At 37.8% G+C, this 19,256-nt stretch overlaps 3 protein-coding genes across 3 annotated transcripts; 2 read left to right on the top strand and 1 right to left on the bottom strand.

Annotated features, from left to right (window-relative positions):
* The first annotated feature begins 387 nt into the window (after positions 1-387).
* On the top strand, positions 388-10,581 carry snx8a (sorting nexin 8a). Its single transcript, XM_054607081.1, has 12 exons — positions 388-439; positions 1,947-2,076; positions 2,912-3,102; positions 3,334-3,454; positions 4,623-4,759; positions 4,904-4,984; positions 5,077-5,237; positions 5,448-5,577; positions 5,672-5,740; positions 6,280-6,429; positions 8,484-8,633; positions 9,101-10,581. The coding sequence occupies exons 1-12, from the start codon at positions 434-436 to the stop codon at positions 9,179-9,181; spliced, it is 1,407 nt and encodes a 468-aa protein (XP_054463056.1). The 5' UTR covers positions 388-433; the 3' UTR covers positions 9,182-10,581.
* Positions 10,582-10,608: 27 nt separating this feature from the next.
* nudt1 (nudix (nucleoside diphosphate linked moiety X)-type motif 1) lies at positions 10,609-14,394 on the bottom strand. The gene is made up of 4 exons (XM_054607080.1): positions 14,295-14,394; positions 13,733-13,892; positions 12,300-12,445; positions 10,609-10,943 (listed from the first exon to the last, which is right to left on the bottom strand). Exons 2-4 carry the CDS (start codon positions 13,882-13,884, stop codon positions 10,771-10,773), a joined length of 471 nt encoding a protein of 156 aa, XP_054463055.1. The 5' UTR covers positions 13,885-13,892; positions 14,295-14,394; the 3' UTR covers positions 10,609-10,770.
* Positions 14,395-15,327: 933 nt separating this feature from the next.
* mrm2 (mitochondrial rRNA methyltransferase 2) lies at positions 15,328-18,992 on the top strand. The gene is made up of 2 exons (XM_054607932.1): positions 15,328-15,675; positions 17,421-18,992. The coding sequence occupies exons 1-2, from the start codon at positions 15,387-15,389 to the stop codon at positions 17,849-17,851; spliced, it is 720 nt and encodes a 239-aa protein (XP_054463907.1). The 5' UTR covers positions 15,328-15,386; the 3' UTR covers positions 17,852-18,992.
* Positions 18,993-19,256: the final 264 nt, after the last annotated feature.

The following is a 19,256-nucleotide window of genomic DNA, read 5'->3' as shown; positions in this document are numbered from 1 at the left end:
GCTGAAAAATACGAGGAGCATGTGAACGCAACACCAGTTGTTGGAGAATACAACATGTAACCATATTAATTTGCAAAAGTGAAACAATGAAACAAAAAGGTTTTAATAATAGAATATTTCTCAGATTATTTGGTGCATTTTAGACTGCATGCACAGAGCAGCTGGTTTAGCAGCGTTGGTATAAAGTCATGCACCAGGGCTTCTCCACTCCTTATAATAACCTAAATATGTATATTACTGCAGGACATGATGTACTCATTATCTACCAGGGCGTGCAAGTTTCAGTTTATATTGCTCTACTTGACACTTGGACTTTAACCAGCACCCACTACAACTTTAAGAAATAAATGACTTGTTTTTCCTTTTCTGCAGGAAATCACATGGAGGTGCTCTTGCGCTCACATGACACTCTGAGCCATGGCAGGAGAGATCAATGAAGGTACAGTGAGAACTTCTTTCACTCTTCATAACACAATGTTCCCTTTGCATTTATCTAATCACGTCGGTGTTTTGCGGTGTCAAGATTGGTCAAAAATATAGTATTATGTGTTTGTTTTTACAACGTGGATTATTCTGTTCGGTGAAATCTCGATGTGAGCGAACCAGTGAGAACTTTTGGGAACATAAAGATCTGAAAATGAAGTTGCTCCATCTTAAAAACCCTCCATAAGTGATTTACGTTATGTCCATTCGGCTGTTTATGTTTTCTTAAACCTCGATGATCTATAGTAACACTTTCTATGACTGTTAAAGATAATGCCAGGGTTTGAAAAGGGTTTTGATGCGGTTTTTCCTGCCACGTGAAAAAAGCATTGCAGTACTTTAGCAGTATAATAGTCAGAACTCAGATTTTATATCTTCATTTTATCTTCTTTCTGCTGTAAAGCTATGATAAGTGTTTATCTCTAAGGTTGTCTGTTTTGTTCAACTTTAACCTATCAGCACAACACTGTACAATCTGTTTTGGGACAAGTCATATGATGGGAAGTAAAACGAGTTGTCCTATAAAAGGTGATAAGATAACTATAACCTCAGTATTGAGTACCGCTGATGTGAAGTTAGACCCTACATTAGAGTTAAAGGGGTCTTATTAGAGGCATGCTGCAGGTCAAACATGTCTCACACTTGGGAGGTGTTGATGCTATGTAGGTGTTGTTCCCCCTTTTAGGCTCAGTTCCTGCCTATTACAGGGAGGTATATGAGGCCATCCGCTGTAGGACGGATGAGAGAGTGCAGGTTGAAGTTTTTCAGCGGTTGCTCCAAAGGACCAATATCTCCAAGACGGTTGTAGGCCAGGTGAGGGGTTCACACGTAAATCAAGTAGCTGCAGCAAGCAAAAAAAGTCAGGTGATATACAACTGTAATTGTAAAGAGGCAACACCCGCAATAAACAATTCACATTCACTTTCTGATTTGTGTCTTTTACCTGGCATGTGCCCTGATACAGCTTGCTATGATATCTAATACACCTTGAGTATCCAGCCATCCATCCACACACACCGTTGTTTCTACTCAAAAGGAATGAATAACGAAGTTAACACTTATATTTGCATGATTCTGATTAGACATTGTGTTTTGTGAATTTGTATTAGGAGACACAGATAATGTAGATACAGGTGTTAACGTCTTATCAACAGGAGATTTGTGAAAGCTTAGCGTAGGCCAGCAGACTGTTAAAGAAACGGGCGTTTACATTATTCACAGTTTGTTAGATTTGGTTCCTTTCATGCTGAGATGTAAGCTAATGTTTCAACATATCTGAGTGTGGTATGTCTGTCATGGTTCAGTAGAATTTCCCTTTTTTTTATCAGCACATTTGTGTCTAGCAAGCAGGGTGTTTTTTTTTTTTTTTATTTTGCATAGAGGAACGCAAACCACAGTTTAAATTTGGATCTCAGACTGAGGAACAGCGACCTTCACGTTACAATGTCTTTGTCCTCCTTCAGATTGCTGAGCACGTTGACTCCTCCGATGGATTCCTGAGCAAGTTGTCCCTCTACAAAGCGCTCGCTCTGATTGCCCTCGCTCAGCAAGGAAAGCCCCCCAGTCCCAAACTCCTGGAGAACTTCATACAAGGTAGGTGACGGCGACAGCAGAGCAGCAAAGCTTTTGCTTAATGAGTAGCTTGATGATTCCTCTGTTTGTCTGAGAGCAACCTCAGCTCACCCCCCCCACTGTTGAGATATGTCATAACTCTTTTATTGGCTCACATAGTCTCAAGGTTATATTCCTAACAGAAGTGACAGTTTAGCACTGGGATGCACCCTCTTATTACACTGCATACAATCATAATGATTATAAAGTAACAGAGGGACATATGGGAGTTTTAATATTTAATGTATTTGTAAAAATATATACACTTTCAACGCATACTTTAAGTTTCTTTTAAAACAAAAGAAAATGTGCTTTAAATTTGCTATTTGTTTTACTTTATTTTGAAAGAGAACCCTTAGCTGTGTTCAAGCGTTGCATTCTTTCACCCGTGCCACAGTGGGAAGATGATAGGGGGGAGTTTCATGGTTTTCTTAGAGGTAGCCATTATGCCGGCTTGAGATTCATTCCCGACCTTCTGTGATTATTTAAGGCTCTCTCTGTTATTTCAGGTGGGGCCAGTATGGCAGCCAGCTGCATGCCACTTCCTCATCTGCCCAAGAACAAGCTTTTCTGCATTTGTCATTACATTCAATCCATGACTCTCTTGGAATGCACAGAGAGGGACGAATAACAGACAGCAGGCGTAACACTGTGCTAAAGACAAACAGAGCGAGACACGTAGTAATCTGTTGATAAGAGAAAAGTGGTTTTAACGCCAGCATTCCTCACAGTTAGGAAATTAATTTCATTCTAGAGTTATTGAGTCAATCATAAAAAAACAAATATTAGAAGTTGGTGGTGTTTGTGTGCTTGGCAGAGTTACCGAAACCTCAGCTCGGGGAGCCCAGGGACCTGAACACGCTGAGGATGCAGCCGGCTCAGGACGACGTCCTGACGATGTCCCAGACGCTGGACCAGCTGCTGGGCAGAGACACGGTCCAGGTGGAGCTCATACCTGAGAAGAAGGGCTTGTTCCTCAAACATGTGGAGTACCAGGTCACCAGCCAGGTAAGGGGTCCCATAAAGTCCCACTGCATGTAAAGGATTGCGTTGGAATAAGCTCAACAACAAGGTTTTTATGTTTGTTTTACTTTGAATTGTTTATTTTCTTCTCACTTAAACTTCTCATTGCTCAATTATTCTCCTGTTCCAGCGGTTTTGCAGCCTTAAGATTCCCACACAAAACTTATTTTTCTGATTATCTGATTGTTTTCTTTCACTGCCTTTTTTTGTTTTTAGCGTTATAAGATCTCGGTCTACCGGCGCTACAGTGATTTTGATGTCTTCCATGAGGTTTTGCTGCAGAGATTTGCCTACAGAGTGGTGCCGGCACTGCCGCCTAAAAGAATGTTAAAGGGAGGTACGTAACTCCGTCTGACCTCTGCACATTCACCATTGTATTCCTTTTGTTTCTGTATTTCCTGCATCTTTCTTTCGGAAACCCATTATTTTCTTCAGAGCATTGTTTGGATTATTTGGGTTTGTGTGCTTTACTGAAAGGTCAGTTGTGAATAACCAGGTGCCTCTGGAGGGTTATTCTTGCTTAATAGAGATGTTAGATTTTAATACAAACTGTTCCAGCAGCATCTATTGTTCATCGCCATTCATCACAGTTATTGCCTGAAAGATACAAAGAAACTAGTGATGCATTAAATGATTCTTCTGACATAATTATGTCATCACACACACACACAAACAGACACACAAACACACACACACACACACACACACACACACACACACACACACACACACACACACACACACACACACACACACACACAGTAGACAATGTTTCAATTAGAGATCTTCATCAAGTACAGAAAATGTTGTAAAGACACAACACTTGAAGTATATATACATATATAATTATATACATACGTATACGTATAAACAGTCAAATTTATATGCATTACTTTGATTTAGCACTTTTAGCATTGCACCACTAACACTGTAGAACTTATGAGGGCCATTAGAAAACATATTAAAGATAGATGCAGCATAAAGAACAAGAGATAAGATATTTTTGTTTTGTTTTATTAATGCCATGAATTGTTTTTCCTTGTCAAAACCTGGTGCCTACAGTACCCATGATGCAACTTAACCACAAATAGTTCAGTTGGAGATTCAGGTGTTTCAACTAGTTTTGAGTGGCTAGCCTCAGGCAGAGAGGAAGAACAGCATTTTTTTCTAACGCAACAAACCCACAGACTATTTTCATTTTCAAACTCGTAGTACTCTATCTGATTTCAAACGGCTCCCTGTGTAGCCACAAAAAGATACATGCAACTTATTTTTCAAATATTCACAAGTACTCCCCAACACCTTCTCATTTGTTATTTCTATTTATTTATTATTATTTATATGACTATGTATTATTATTTTATTTATTTCAAATGGTAAATCAACTTTAAACATTGATTTGAGATTAGTTTATGCTGACTGTCTAATCCTTTTACGGTGTTTTGCCCCATCTCTACCATCATGTTCTCTTCTCACAGTGTCTTCTTTCTCCTCTCTGACCACAGTGCTGACCTCGGTCTCTGAGCGCGAGTTCATTGAAGGGAGGAGACGTGCTCTTGGCAGATTCATTAACCTGGTGGCCCGGCATCCCTTCTTCTCAGAGGACGAGCTGGTCAAGACCTTCCTCACCTTCAGCGGCTCCGTACGTAGAGTCATTGTGACCAGCCGCCTCGTGCTGTGGCTCCGGCTGTTGCACAATAAGCGTTATCATTATGATGACTGACAGTGAGGAGCATCCTGTTCCAGTTACTCACTGTTTTTTTTCCTCACCCATCCTCCCAAACAGGATGTTCAGACCAAGCTGCGTGACACTTACAAGAAAACGGGCGATGAGTTCATGACCAACAGAATCGCAACCCAGGCGAAGGTTGGTCACATGTGTACAGAGGAGAAAATCCTCATATATCCATTTTCCCTTAACAATCCTCTGCATTTACAATGATTTGATTTGTTTTGTAGGAATATCTCCCCGCTGACATCCAGGCTCAGTTCTCAACAAGCAGAGAGCTGATTAGAAACATTCACAACAGCTTCCAGAAGCTGCGGGACAGAGCTGAGAAAATGGCGGAGCGCTCCAAGGAGAATGCAACTGATCTTCTCATGTTTGGCAGAGAGCTAAGGTATTTCATTATTACGGGTATAAAGTCTTTCTCTAGCATCCAGAGGTTTTGGACTGAGAAAACAAACATTAATGAGATTCCAAATCCTCGGTGTTGTTGTGTCTCTTCATGGTAGTTAGTTTGAAATGAGTTTGGCAGCTAAGACACCACAATGTCACATTCTGGCCTTGTAATAATGCTTTATTTTTTTTAATTAATTTTTTTCTTCAGTACTCTGGGCTCAGATGCTTCGCCTCTTCCCTCCTTGGCCTCCTCACAGAGCACCTGGGGGAGGCTGCGTCAGTCTCTGAAGAGTCTGTCTGTGGAGTTCGCTGTGTTGTCTGACAAAGCCGCTCAGCAGGTACAGCCCTCGGTCCTTAGTCCCCGCCACCTGCTCGGCCGGGTTGTCCAAAACTGGCGCTGGGTAATAAATGTTGTTTTGCTTATGTCCTCAGGGCAGACGGGAAGAGGATGATGTTGTGGAAAAACTGAATATTTTCCTGGATTTGCTGCAGTCGTACAGAGTAAGTCAGTTTTATGTGGGGGGGTTTTCTTTTGTTGCCGTGCTCATTCCAACCTGAGCATGGTGATTTTTGTTATTGATGTTTGCACATTTCTAATCACAATCTAATGATGCTCACTTTATGAAGCACTGCAAAACTGTTTTAATCCCTCAAGGCCATGCAAAAATCAATCTCCTGTTGTCTAACAGAGATACACAAAAAGGAGCTGTATATTTGCAGTAAATCAAGGTTCAGTTAGTAACTAAACAGGATATTATGTAATGAGTCATTTTAACAACAATGCACAGTATTTTTTCATCTCACTTGGAGCCATAGTTCTTAGAAGTGGGTGGTTTGCAGAGATTAAACAAGGGGACTGGTGGGCAGATAAAGTGGCATTTTCCATAGCCTCTATTAACTGTAATATGTATGGTAATGTCATCATTTGTATAAACAGTTCTCCTATCATCCTCGTCTGTTGTGAATTACTGTTGTTTTTATATAACCGTGTCATTTTGAAGCACACAAGAGGAGCTTCACATGTTTTTTTCCCCCTCTAGGATCTCTGTGAAAGACACGAGAAAGGCGTTCTCCACGAGCACCAGAGAGCTCTGCACAAGTACGGCATGATGAAGAGGCAGATGATGAGCGCCACGGTTCAGCCCAAAGAGCAGGCGTCTGTGGAGCAGCTGGAGTCACGAATCGTTCAGGTGCTCAATCTCTTCCAACACTTTTACACCGTCAGGATGCTTTCTGATTGATAGCACACTGTTTTTTAGTTTAGTAGAAGATAAACAAGTTGCTACGTTGGCCCCAGTGAATCTAGTGCTACTACACTCCTTTTGAATATAGTCAGAACAAACCTCCTAATACTCCACTCGACAAAACTCAAATATAGTTATGTTTAAACCATGGATGTATAAAGAGAACTGGAAACAGCGTTCATTCCTAAGAAAGTGGCTCAGTGGCACATGAAGCAAAAAAAGTTAGACTTTCTAGTATAAAATTCTAATAAAATCAATAAAAGTTATATGATAAAATTACCTGGATCTTCTGTCGATCTTCCGCATCCATGCACCCATAGAGCAAACGACCTTGCGTTTCCTTTAACCCCGCCTCCAAGGCCCTCAGTCCAGCATGTTCTCGGGCTCATTCACACACACGGAGGAAGGAAAATAAGTCTAGATTGGGCTATTGGTGCATTTTACAGATTTTAGGACCTGATGATTTAAAAAAAGGCTATTCTAGGCTATTCTAGTATATATATATATATATATATATATATATATATATATATATATATACGTCAGAAAAATATCTTCTGATTTACAGACATCTCTTTCCCAATGTAATACTATGGGGAAAAAGTCATTTGGGCCCAATAGCATCACATCACGGACCATTTCAACTTTGCTCCACACTCCTGCCCTCTTCCTGGGGGCTTGGATTAAACAATATCCATTGGGTATAACTAAAGGAAAAAGGAAATTTCTTTAGAGATTTTCTATATAAAGTGTGAAATGCTCCCATTTTCCAGTTTTTAGAAATTAAATCTACATTAAAAATACTAATTCTATTGAAAAAGTCGTTGTAAGGATGCCGATGCAATGATATGTTTTCATGAATCAGTTCTTGGAGGAAACCAAATGACCATTTCAAACATTGACACAATACCAATCAACTTTATTTGTCACTTTATTTGTCACATTTGTCAACTTTATTTGTCACTGTGGGTTTTCATCTTGTGACTGTCGTTCCTCTTAGTCAGTGTGGTTTGTGTGTGTTTGGCGATTGTGGTCATGAGTTTCAAGAGTGGCAGTTGGCAGTTTTCTGGCCAATGAACCTTCAGTCTTGGCTCAGATGACTGTTCCATCAGTTATTAACTGTGATTCAGTTACTTAAGACCTGACGCAGTTCCAGAATATTTATTGAATTTAGGAGATTTGCACACTAACTCGTACATGTTTGTTGATTGATTCAGAAAAAAAACTATTACTCAACAACTATGGGATCCCTTAATATCCACTATGCTAACATACTCATAATGAAAAATGCTAACATGCTGATGCATATACTGTTTACCATGTTCACCATCTTAATTTAGCGTGTTAGCATGCTAACATCTGCTAACTAGCACTAAACACAAAGTACAGCTGAGGTTATTGGGGATGTCATACATTTTTGAGGTATGATATTTAGTTACACAGCTAATATTGGTCAAAAAGATCACCAAAGTAATTACAAATCATCCTGAGGGAAAATATGATTGTGTGTACCAAATGCCATGTAAATAAATCTACTAGTTATTGTGACATTTCACAAAAAACACAAATGTGCCACTAGAGAAACAGCCAGGGGATCACCAGAGGAAGTAGGAGTATTCATCTTCTCATGGATGTCTGAGGTTTCAGTCTGGACCGACCGTTTGCATTATTAATAGCAGAGTAATATGCAGACATTAATGCATCCTGGCTTTTAATTTTAAATATCTGCTAAGTAAATCATTTACAGACACCAGTGTCGGTGTCAGTAACAGAGAGTGAGTCGGTGATGAAGAGGATTAGGCAATAGTTCACATGTGAATCAAACGTAAAGGAATGATTTATGGGCATCTCCCTGTTTGAGCAGCGCTTTATCACTCTCGTCTCTGGTATCATCTGAGGAAAATGTCTCCACAGAAAAGCCACTTTTTTTTTATTACTCATCATTTGATAAGTGGTGCTAATATCACACTGTGTTTTTCTTTTTATCATTCTGCTAATAGCAAGAAAACGCCATCCAGACCATGGAGCTGCGTAACTACTTCTCCCTGTTCTGCCTCCACCAAGAGACACAGCTCATCTTCATCTACCTCCCGATCACATCACACATTCTGGGGGCTTTCGTCAACTCCCAGGTCCAAGGACACAGAGAGGTGAGGCCGCTTGTGTGGAAAATCATTTCTCCACAGACCCTTCAGGAGGGTCAAATCAGTTTTAAATTGGTTTTTAAAGTCCAACAAAAGAACTTATAATGGTGGATGGTATCACTGAAAAGAAACCCTCTCCTTATGTAGCATTTGAGCTGGCTTTCATTTCACAGGAACAAGTGAATCTCTCATATACCTTTTTCTTGTTTCAAAATCAAATAAAGCGCAAAGTATGTATTTCTTTGGTTAGATGCTTTTATCTGCACATAATCTTTTTTTTTACTTTAAATCCAATATGGCAACATTTTTGAGAGGGTCTCTGTAGATACTTAAAGGTAGTTTCACTCAGATGTTTCCTGAAAAGGATAACCTGAGAACCACGAGGCAATGTTTCCAATGTTTGATATTATACTAGTATGACGAGCTTCAGTGAAATGTAGTTAGAGAGAAGTGACTTTCTGCTTTCTGCCTAGATGGGAGCGGTGTGGAATGAACTCCAGCCAAAGCTCGGATGTCTCTTTGGTGGAAATAATGGATTGAAACCCCCGATCTGAAACCTTAAATACAGGAGGGTGCAGGAGAGAAACACTGCCGCTGATGAGGATAACTGGAAAATACCTTTCTCTGTGAGCTGAAGAAAACTCTTCTTTTACACTATATACATTCCATTCAACAATAGCTTTTTCTAATGTAAATGGATTCTCCAGCTTGTTTTGGGGGGTTTGATCATCAACCATGTAACTGGAATAGACAGTGGGTCCATTTAATGTCATGCTTGAGGAGGAAATATAAATGCTTTTTTACAAGGGACCAGTCAGACTGTCAGACAAGAGGGATGACAGAATATATATGCAGTCCAACTCATTTCCTAAATCACCTGTTTCTAACTTGGAAGAAGTTTTTATACACTAAGATAGTTGAGAAACATTGAGAGCGACAGCCAGTTTTAGTTTATTAAAGGATGGGATTCTTTTAAATCTCCAGTCATGAAGGTTTTACTTACAGAATAACTTTAGAACAATGTATTTTTTATACCGATTTGAGTTCATAAGGATGTGTAGCAGCCTACTTTATATTTTAAATCGACAAATGTGCCATTTCTTTTACTTATACAGTGTTTACTTTTATGTAGAGCAATATATTTGCTTTATCTGCTTAAATTGACTCCCAGTTTTATTTTATAAGCTACTTTGAAAAGCCTATAATACAAGTGTAAAATACGACAAAGGGCAGAGATTTGAGATTTATTGATTAAAAAATGACAACTTTTAGCCTTTGTGGCATAATGTCAACAATAACACTATAAGCTATTGCTTTACTACCAAAGAGAAATTATATTAATCCACACAGCGGTGCATTAAACCATGTAACGGGATTTCTGCACAGTTTGAATTTAAACATTTAATAATCACCACCTTTATTTCTTTAATTTCACTTGAAGATTTTTTGCCATGTCACTTTATAGATGGAGGCTATTTTCACAGTTGGAGAAATCCAAATTTAAACTGTTTTATAACGTGTGGTTACTTTTGAATTCCCTTTCTATTAGACTTTCTACTTTTCAGACATTTTGCATAAAAATAATCATGCACATTTATGTCTGTGCATATATAGTTTATCAGAACTTTGTTTTTTTTCTAAATAAGTAAATCAAAGGGACAAGTTGCCGTATATATGCGGGCCCACGTTACCTCACAAACTGATATCATCTCAAATACACCGAACTGACTGTGTTAAAATGAACAACGCCAACATGCAAATCAGGAAATGTGCACATAGATCAACTTTTTTATATCTGCAAACAAACTGTATCTGGAATCATATAACTAACCAGCACAGAATATGAAATCCAATAAAATTATTACTGTAGATATTGTAAATATTTTATTAAAAAAAAGTCATTACTGAAATTAAAATTACAGAATGGATATTTCTGACAGTATAATGCTGCTTTGATTGATTTTTGTTCATGTGATGTGAATTTTTACATGTAAACAGTTAAGGTGGCTCAAATGTAACCGTTTCCTCCCACAACAAAGTGGGATAACTTTTGCATTTAAAGGAAGAACTTTTTGTAGGCCAGTGTTTTTTCGTTTTTTTTTTGTCGCAGTCATAAATGTCCTCTGAAACGCAGCTCTTCAGCTCACAGTTCCTCCACCTCTTCCAGTTTCTGGCTGAGGATCACATCGTGACCCTGAAACTTAAAGTATCCCACAAATTTCTTCTTCTGGAGCATCAGCGGGAACCACAGGATGTCGTCCGCCCACATTTGACTGAAAGGAATTTGGTCACATTCGAACCACTGAGGTCGCATTTCTAGAAAACGAGAGAGGAAATAATAAGTAAACGTCCTAAGAATTAAACAAATTTCATCATCTCCCATGACCTTTTAAAGGAGGGTCAAGAAGTACTGTGATAATAACTTATCTGTTATTTTTGGGCCAAACTCCTTATCTGTTCTATACAAGGAAAAATTAGTTCCTTTTAAAATTAAAAATCAAGCAAAACACTTCCAATTGAGTATAAAGATGGGTTTGTGTTTTTTTAAGTCTGGTTTCAATACAATCGACAACAATACTTGCATGTCCATATGTACATTAAAAGAGTTATTGATCACTGGCCATGAAAAAACTCAAATTCAAGAGAGGGAGGTCAAATCAAAGTTGCTATCATATAAAGTTTAAGTCATTCTTTTTACAAAAATATACAAATTAAAATCCCTCCTTGTGTTTTTATGCTGAGCTGCTGTGAAGCAAAAGTAGAGACTTTTTCATTGCCAGTATTGAGAGGAGGAATGATTATAGTGACCTTTTACTCTTTCTAAGTAATGTAAGGTTCATGAGTACTGTTTTAAACAGAAAATCTGAAACTTCCCTTAAGTGCCAATGCTAACAAGTGTTCTTCTAAAAAATAAAAAAGAGAGAACTTTCTGTTTGACCTCTCTTGACCTCGGTCTCTTTGGTCGAGTGCTGCACTTTGCTGTGCGTCTCTAAACTTCACCATGCTGACCTCGACTAAACTCTCAGGAAACACAGCTCGCTGCAGGTCTCTGCTCTCCTTCTGTTGAGGGGCTCCACATTCCTTTGTGTATTTACAGACTTCTATACTTCACCTCTGAGAGTATATACTCATAGATACTTCCTCTTAACTAATGTGCTCTCGCTGCACGCTGTCATGTTTGTGAAAAAGTTCCCCGAAAAGTGTTTCACTCAATTTACTTAGAAGGATCCCTGTGGTCAAAATGTTGAACTGAAATTTCTTTTGGATTCTCAGAAGGCCTCAATATCTGAAATTTAAGGATAATATAAACAGGAAGACATGATTAAGGGGAACTAAAAGTGAGAAAATATTTTTTACAGGATCACATGTTTTTTTTACACATCAGTAACTTAAAATTATGAACAACAACAATGTGGAGTTCTTTTTCAAATCCAAAATGCATTATTTTTTGTTATCATGGTTATAAATGGCACTTCGTTTTTTTTTAAGTGTTTTAAAACTGTTGCTCTTTAAAATATTAGAGAGCTGTGTGTTTAGCTCAAGTGGGCTGTATTATTAATTATTATGATTTTTCTATGAATATAAAACCCTGAAAAAAATGATGATGCAATCATCCTTTACCACAACCCGCTTTCTTCACAGTTCAGTTAGAAGCAATAGAAATCACACAACCCTCTGACTCTGTTGGTTCTCCGTTATAAGCGTCGGCTCTGAAAACATGGACGTCGAGCAGCTGCGTTTCACCAACGAATTCAAACTTGATGTTTCCGACCTTCTCGAGAGCATCCACCGTGAGGCCGCTCTCCTCCAGCAGTTCTCTGAAAATGAAAAAACGTGAAATGAATATTTGATGAGGTGGATTTTAAAACATAAACTCACAGTTCACTTCACACAGACACTAAAAGCAAGTAAAGTGGAGATTCTATTTGTGTGGGGTCAACGCAAACAGACACCAAAGCATTTTTCTAATGCGTCAACTATATTCATATTCGGAAAAATATATATCTTTGGGTTTGTAGGATACCTTTGACACATTGTTTATTTATTTTTTATAAATAAATGTCAAAATCTCAAGACAAAATGTTGAAAAAATTAAAACTGCAGATTGATTTGAAAAGATCTGCTAGAATGGTGCATTCAAGAACAATAATTTGCAACACTAATTGACCAGCAAACAAACAGTATAATAAACTGTATCTGATCTGATGTTTATTATCATCTGCCTTTTTTGATTTCAGTGTTTCCTGCAAAGAAAGCAAAGCTAAATATAGTAAAACACTGAGATTCACATTTTCTTGTCTTGTCTTGAAATCCTATTCCAGAGACTTACTTAGATCAGAAAGCACACTCACACTCACACACACCACACACACACACACACACACACACACACACACACACACACACACACACACACACACACACACACACACACAATGTAATCTATTTCACTGATTCAAAGAACAAGGATTTGTCACTTGCTTGCTCCAATATTGATGGCTGTCCTGTTTTGTTTTGTTCAAAAGCAGAACTGTGACCGTCTTGAGATATTTATGATTTATTTAGCCTGCCTGTATTGTCTGTTTTTAATATTGGGGAGAAAACAGCTTTGGGCTGGGCCTGACTGCCTTCAGGGTTTCCTTCCTTTAGCTTAAGAGCAAACTTCCTGCTGATGATCCACAAACACCGTCCAGACTCAACATTCATTTATTTTGCCAAGCTTACAAATTGCACAATTTAACATCTTTAAATGATGTTTCTTTCCTCCCCTTAACACTTGGACTGTCACAGCATGTGCTGTTACATCAGAAACACACAGGTTTGTTGATTCTAAATGCAAAAACAGTGTTGTAATGATATTGACCATGGCATGATATAATGCAGTTAAAAAGTTGATTGTGAAATCAATTACATTTTAAGTAACTTTTTCTATAAGAAAACACAATTGAAAGATAAGTTTCTTTGTTTTTCAAACTTTGTTTTAAGGAGGAATTTTCTGCTTTTATTGATTGTTTTCATTCAGATATTTTGGTTGCTGACTTGTAAAATCTGTGAACTGGATCTTAACACAACAACAACAACAACAACAGCTGAGAAGATTTTACCTTCTTGCACCCTCTTCAATGGTTTCTCCAGGCTGAACTTTGCCCCCGAACCCGTTCCACTTTCCAGCCCCAAATCCTCTCTTCTTCATGCCGAGCAGCACTCTGCCCGGCTGGAGCACCAGGACCAGAGTGAGCAGCTTATGGGAGCTCATCCTCTCACCTGTCCAGGGAAGTCAACACAATGTAAACACAGACTGAAGCAACATGATTATTATTATTATTATATTCCTTTATTGATCCCCATGGGGGAAATTCAAGTGTTGCAGCAGCTCAACTACACAGACAATAAATACACATACTATACAACTACACAGACAATAAATACACATACTATACAACTACACAGACAATAAATACACATACTATACAACTACACAGACAATAAATACACATACTATACAACTACACAGACAATAAATACACATACTATACAACTACACAGACACAGACAATAAATACACATACTATACAACTACACAGACACAGACAATAAATACACATACTATACAACAAAATAAAGATGATCTCATGTGTTTTACTGTGTGAGCTCTGAGATCCTCACCTGCTCAGATTCTGCTCTGTGATCCAAAAAAAGAAGAAAAGTTATTATATATATATAAAAAAAAAAAAAAAAAAAGACTACACGTGGAATGATTCCCGCGTACAGCGCTTCAGACGCGGTCACATGACATGAGCACTGATTGGTCTCATCCAATCATTGGAATGAAAGATCAGTTCTAGTGTGTTACTGTAAAGGATGTTCGACTAGAAACTGTAACGGAGCATCATGTCCTCCAGTCAAACCCCTCACTTTCGATTTAAGAGGATGCACAGTGTAAAAAATAAACACATATTTAGATATATTGTATATGAATAATATGTTAAAAATATTAATAATATAGAAGGTAAAAAATAATGGAATTATAACTTTGTTTTCTTGGGATGATCATTGTGAGGTAATCACACATTTTAATAGGCTTATACTACTACTAGCATTAATGATAAAGATAATAATAACACATTATTATTATTATTATTATTATTATTATATTATTAATTTAATATTATTAGTATTATTTTATAGAACTAGGGACATTCGATAAATCAAGATAACATAGGATAATATATATAAAATAAGACTTTATTGCTTTCCACAGAGGAAATTAAAGTTACAGAAGTATAAAATAAACAGACATAGAAAACAGATAAACAACGACAATATTATATTAGACATATGACATAAACACACAACATTTTAAACTTACTATATATTCATATTTTAAGAAAAGTTTACATATTACACATAAAAGGCATTGAAATAATACATTAAATGTTAAGAAATGCCTGATTTCTTTAGGTGGCCTATATGTTTTTCTAGGACCCACAATAGAAAATTGTTTTGTTACAGTAGTCTAGGTGGGATGTGATAAATGCGAGCAAATAAAAAAAATGTTTATTAAAATGTAGTTTCACTTTTAAAAAAGAAGCGTGGAATATGATTATCCCAGATAGGAACTATTATTGTTAATGTTTTGCAGTAAGGGGACACATAAGAATGACGCACAGTGTTTGTCATTGACCAATGGCGAGTTGTTTTTCCGCGCAGGCGCAGTTTCACCACACGTTGCACCTGAGCCCCGCTGTAAACACAGCGATGTGGTGCTTCCCCTCTCAGAGCAGATCCCTCCACTCCTCCCTGACTTTAATGAAGAAGTTAAAAGGTAAATCTGCCGCCGAGCAGCGCTGGCTGCAGCGGCAGCTCAAGGACCCGTATGTCAAAGCTTCCCACGCACAGAACTTCCGGTGCAGAAGCGCCTTCAAGCTGCTGGAGATAGATGACAAGTTCAGGCTCCTGCGCCCGGGGAGCAGTGTGGTGGACTGCGGAACTGCACCCGGAGCCTGGAGCCAGGTGGCCGTGCAGAGGGTCAACTCAGCGGGGACAGGTGAGGGGGATGAGACAGATACACACACACTGATATTTAAAATACATTTAAATGACATTAAAAATATCCTGCTGACTGCAGCCATCTGGGGATGAAAAGTCCCAAATAAAGCAGTTTGACTGACACTAATACACTGTGCAATGCAATAGTATTGCACAGTACATTTTTATATATACTGTACATTTTTATATATACTGTACATTTTTATTCCTGTTCTATCTTTATTTTGTTGTATAGTATGTGTATTTATTGTCTGTGTCTGTGTAGTTGTATAGTATGTGTATTTATTGTCTGTGTAGTTGTATAGTATGTGTATTTATTGTATAGTTGTATAGTGTGTCTGTGTAGTTGTATAGTATGTGTATTTATTGTCTGTGTAGTTGTATAGTATGTGTATTTATTGTCTGTGTAGTTGTATAGTATGTGTATTTATGTCTGTGTAGTTGTATAGTATGTGTATTTATTGTCTGTGTAGTTGTATAGTATGTGTATTTATTGTCTGTGTAGTTGTATAGTATGTGTATTTATTGTCTGTGTAGTTGTATAGTATGTGTATTTATTGTCTGTGTCTGTGTAGTTGAGCTGCTGCAACACTTGAATTTCCCCCATGGGGATCAATAAAGGAATATAATAGTTATAATAGTTTATGTCTGTTTCTGTTAGTTTCTGTCTGTGTATATATAATATTTCAGTTACTGTGAATTCTTTACTGTTTATTTTTTTACAGTTTTTTTATTGCTCAATTGCTTATTTATAATACTTATTATTTTTTATTTTTTTTACTATGTCTCAATTCATCTCAAAACCATCATGTCTGCATTTATTCTGATTCAAGTTTTATTATTGTTGCTTGATAATAGAGTTTTAGGTGCAGATTGTTTAGAAAAATCTGGAAAAGTCTGATTTTAAATTAGATGGATTTCCAGATAACTAGGCTGTTACATCAGCAAACCCTAAATTCAACCAACCGAAGCTAAACAACATTCTTTTATAACTTAAATAACAACTTTAAATGTAAGGGAATACTATCCGACCATGACTAGTGCAGTATAGGAGGTTTTAATGCATTTGTTTTAGAAGACTCATTTATTTGTTTGGACAGGGAAACAAGTAAAAGCTAGCTGCTAGGTTATACTTTATTATTAGTTGCCCTTATTTGCAGTTCATCACTTGTTGATTGCTGTTACATAACCATATTGCTTTGTCAGCCTGGAATACATCAAATCTGATGGAAGAAAGAGGAAATTAAAGTTACAGAAGTATAAAATAAGATAAGATAAGATAATGTCTTAAGACATAGAAAACAGATAAACAACTACAATATTATATTAGACATATGACATAAACACACAACATTTTAAACTTACTATATTCATATTTTAAGAAAAGTTTACATATTACACATAAAAGGCATTGAAATAATACATTAAATGTTAAAAAATGCCTGATTTCTTTAGGTAGCCTATAGACTATAGTGTTTTTCTAGGACCCACAATAGAAAATTGTTTTGTTACAGTAGTCTAGGTGGGATGTGATAAATGCCTGCAAATAAAAAAAAATGTTTATTAAAATGTAGTTTCACTTTTAAAAAAGAAGCGTGGAATATGATTATCCCACATAGGAACTATTATTGTTAATGTTTTGCAGTAAGGGGACACATAAGAATGACGCACACATTAACACTCTCACTCACACAGAAACATCTCCTGTTAAATGACGGCTGACAGGGTTTTCTTCCGTCCTAGATCCAGCGTTACCACACGGCTCAGTTGTCGGCATTGACCTGCTGAACATCCCACCTCTGGACGGTGCCCACTTCCTGTCCAGCCACGATGTCACCGACCCCGTCACTCAGGCTAAGCTGCTGGAGCTGCTCCCCGGCGGCCGGGCTGACGTCATCCTGAGCGACATGGCGCCCAACGCCAGCGGTTTCCGGGAGATGGACCACGAGAAACTCATCACCATGTGTTTGTCTCTGACGGATCTGGCTGAGAGGATTCTACAGCCGGGGGGGTCGCTGGTTTGTAAATACTGGGACGGGATCCTCGCTCACAAGCTCCAGCAGAAACTCTCCAGTGTGTTCAGTAGCGTTCAGACTTTAAAGCCAAACGCCAGCAGGAAGGACTCAGCTGAGAGGTATTTCCTCGCCCGAATGTACAGAAAGCCTTTAAAATGATCATCAGGAGTATTCTAATATTCATCCTGCAATGAACAATTTGTTCAACTTAGATGTTTCCTGGAGAGTTTTTTTGATGAGTGAACATGAAGAAGAGGCTTCCTTCATAACTCTGATCAAAAGGTGGCACTGTTGAGGCACCAGTGAGGCTCACAGCTGCAGGCGCAGACACATCCCACACTGCTGGGTGCTGATTTCTATCCCTGCAAAAACGTAACACAGCGGCGGCAGTGAATCGGTAATATGTTAAAACTTATGCAAGAATCATCAGTGTGATATTCCTCAAGAGCCACAGTTCCTCTGAAGTTATTGTTTGCCCCTCGGTGTTTGTTCTACACAGTCAGTTTGGTATTTGCTTTGTTACAGAAAGTCATTTACCAGTTCTGCCTATGCTAATAATTTGCACTGCCAGCCATGTAGAAATATGTAATCATTCTCTCATTGAGAGCTTATGAAGGGACGCGCTAATACAGAGTCACATACAGCATGACTAATGGGAAGTGGGATGATACTGAAGCTTGGCACGCCGCGAGTGTTTGTCGGGCTCGGCTCTCTGACAGTGCAGAGATGTCCATTTCCTGTGAGGAGTATTTTCAGCCCAGCAGACAGATTTCCTCTTAAGAGTAGTCTTTAAATCACTGTGTTGGACACTTTTTTTTTTTTTTTTTTTTTTGTTGATTTGATTCTGGTGAAGCCAGAGTTCAGAACCAACAGTAATGGAATAAAAGGATGTTATTCTATCAAAGCTCCATTATCAAAGATACAACTCATGTATTTGATGTCCCAGAGATCTATAGAGGGATTCACAGTGTGGCCTCGCAAATATAACATAGTGTGCAAATAACAACTAAAACACACGTGCTCTTCTTCTGTTTTGTACCACTTTTAAGCGAATATTACTCAAAGAGATACTTTTACTATGAAGTTTGCTTTGGGTTATAACGGATAATAATGGAACATCATCTCCTTCATGGTTGTTTAAATCTCTGATATACCTTTGGCATCAGAAAATATGTTTTTTTTTCGACACTGAGAAGGATTACTGTATTTCAAAATAAAAGACAAAGTGAAGATTTTGCAACAGCCATGTTTTACAGTGTTCAATATTCAGCTAGTGTTCACTGTTGATGTTTAATGCAAGTTTCCTGCTGAAAATGGCGGCTTGATAACTCTATTAAGAGCCACTTTATGAGCTCATCTTGTCATGCTCAGTCATTTTGGAATATGGTGGGATTAGAAATACTGCTTATTTTATAAGAAAGCTTAACCAGCTAGTCCAAGTTTGGGCTAGGATAAAATCTTGATATAGTTGAGTATCGCAATATTTTGTTTCGTGACACTGTAGTGATTCTAAAAAAACACTTTTTCTTTTTTTTAAATGAATAGTTTACATGCAAAGATTTGT

The sequence above is a fragment of the Anoplopoma fimbria genome, chromosome 11 (genome assembly GCF_027596085.1).
Source record: "Anoplopoma fimbria isolate UVic2021 breed Golden Eagle Sablefish chromosome 11, Afim_UVic_2022, whole genome shotgun sequence".
Classification (NCBI taxonomy): Eukaryota; Metazoa; Chordata; class Actinopteri; order Perciformes; family Anoplopomatidae; genus Anoplopoma; species Anoplopoma fimbria.
Note: the sequence above shows the minus strand (reverse complement) of the source record. Positions and strands in the feature narration are given on the sequence as shown.

What these genes read in the sequence shown, in the direction of transcription:
- snx8a (XM_054607081.1), top strand. An exon ending in ATTTGCTGCAGTCGTACAGA is followed by an intron (nt 5,741 to 6,279) that starts GTAAGTCAGTTT and finishes TTCCCCCTCTAG; the next exon opens with GATCTCTGTGAAAGACACGA. An exon ending in TGGAGTCACGAATCGTTCAG is followed by an intron (nt 6,430 to 8,483) that starts GTGCTCAATCTC and finishes TTCTGCTAATAG; the next exon opens with CAAGAAAACGCCATCCAGAC.
- nudt1 (XM_054607080.1), bottom strand. Translation starts at nt 13,884, where the DNA reads ATGAGCTCCCATAAGCTGCTCACTCTGGTCCTGGTGCTCCAGCCGGGC. An exon ending in ATTGAAGAGGGTGCAAGAAG is followed by an intron (nt 12,446 to 13,732) that starts GTAAAATCTTCT and finishes TTTCATTTTCAG; the next exon opens with AGAACTGCTGGAGGAGAGCG. An exon ending in AGAACCAACAGAGTCAGAGG is followed by an intron (nt 10,944 to 12,299) that starts GTTGTGTGATTT and finishes CTCGTTTTCTAG; the next exon opens with AAATGCGACCTCAGTGGTTC.
- mrm2 (XM_054607932.1), top strand. Translation starts at nt 15,387, where the DNA reads ATGTGGTGCTTCCCCTCTCAGAGCAGATCCCTCCACTCCTCCCTGACT. An exon ending in GGTCAACTCAGCGGGGACAG is followed by an intron (nt 15,676 to 17,420) that starts GTGAGGGGGATG and finishes CTTCCGTCCTAG; the next exon opens with ATCCAGCGTTACCACACGGC.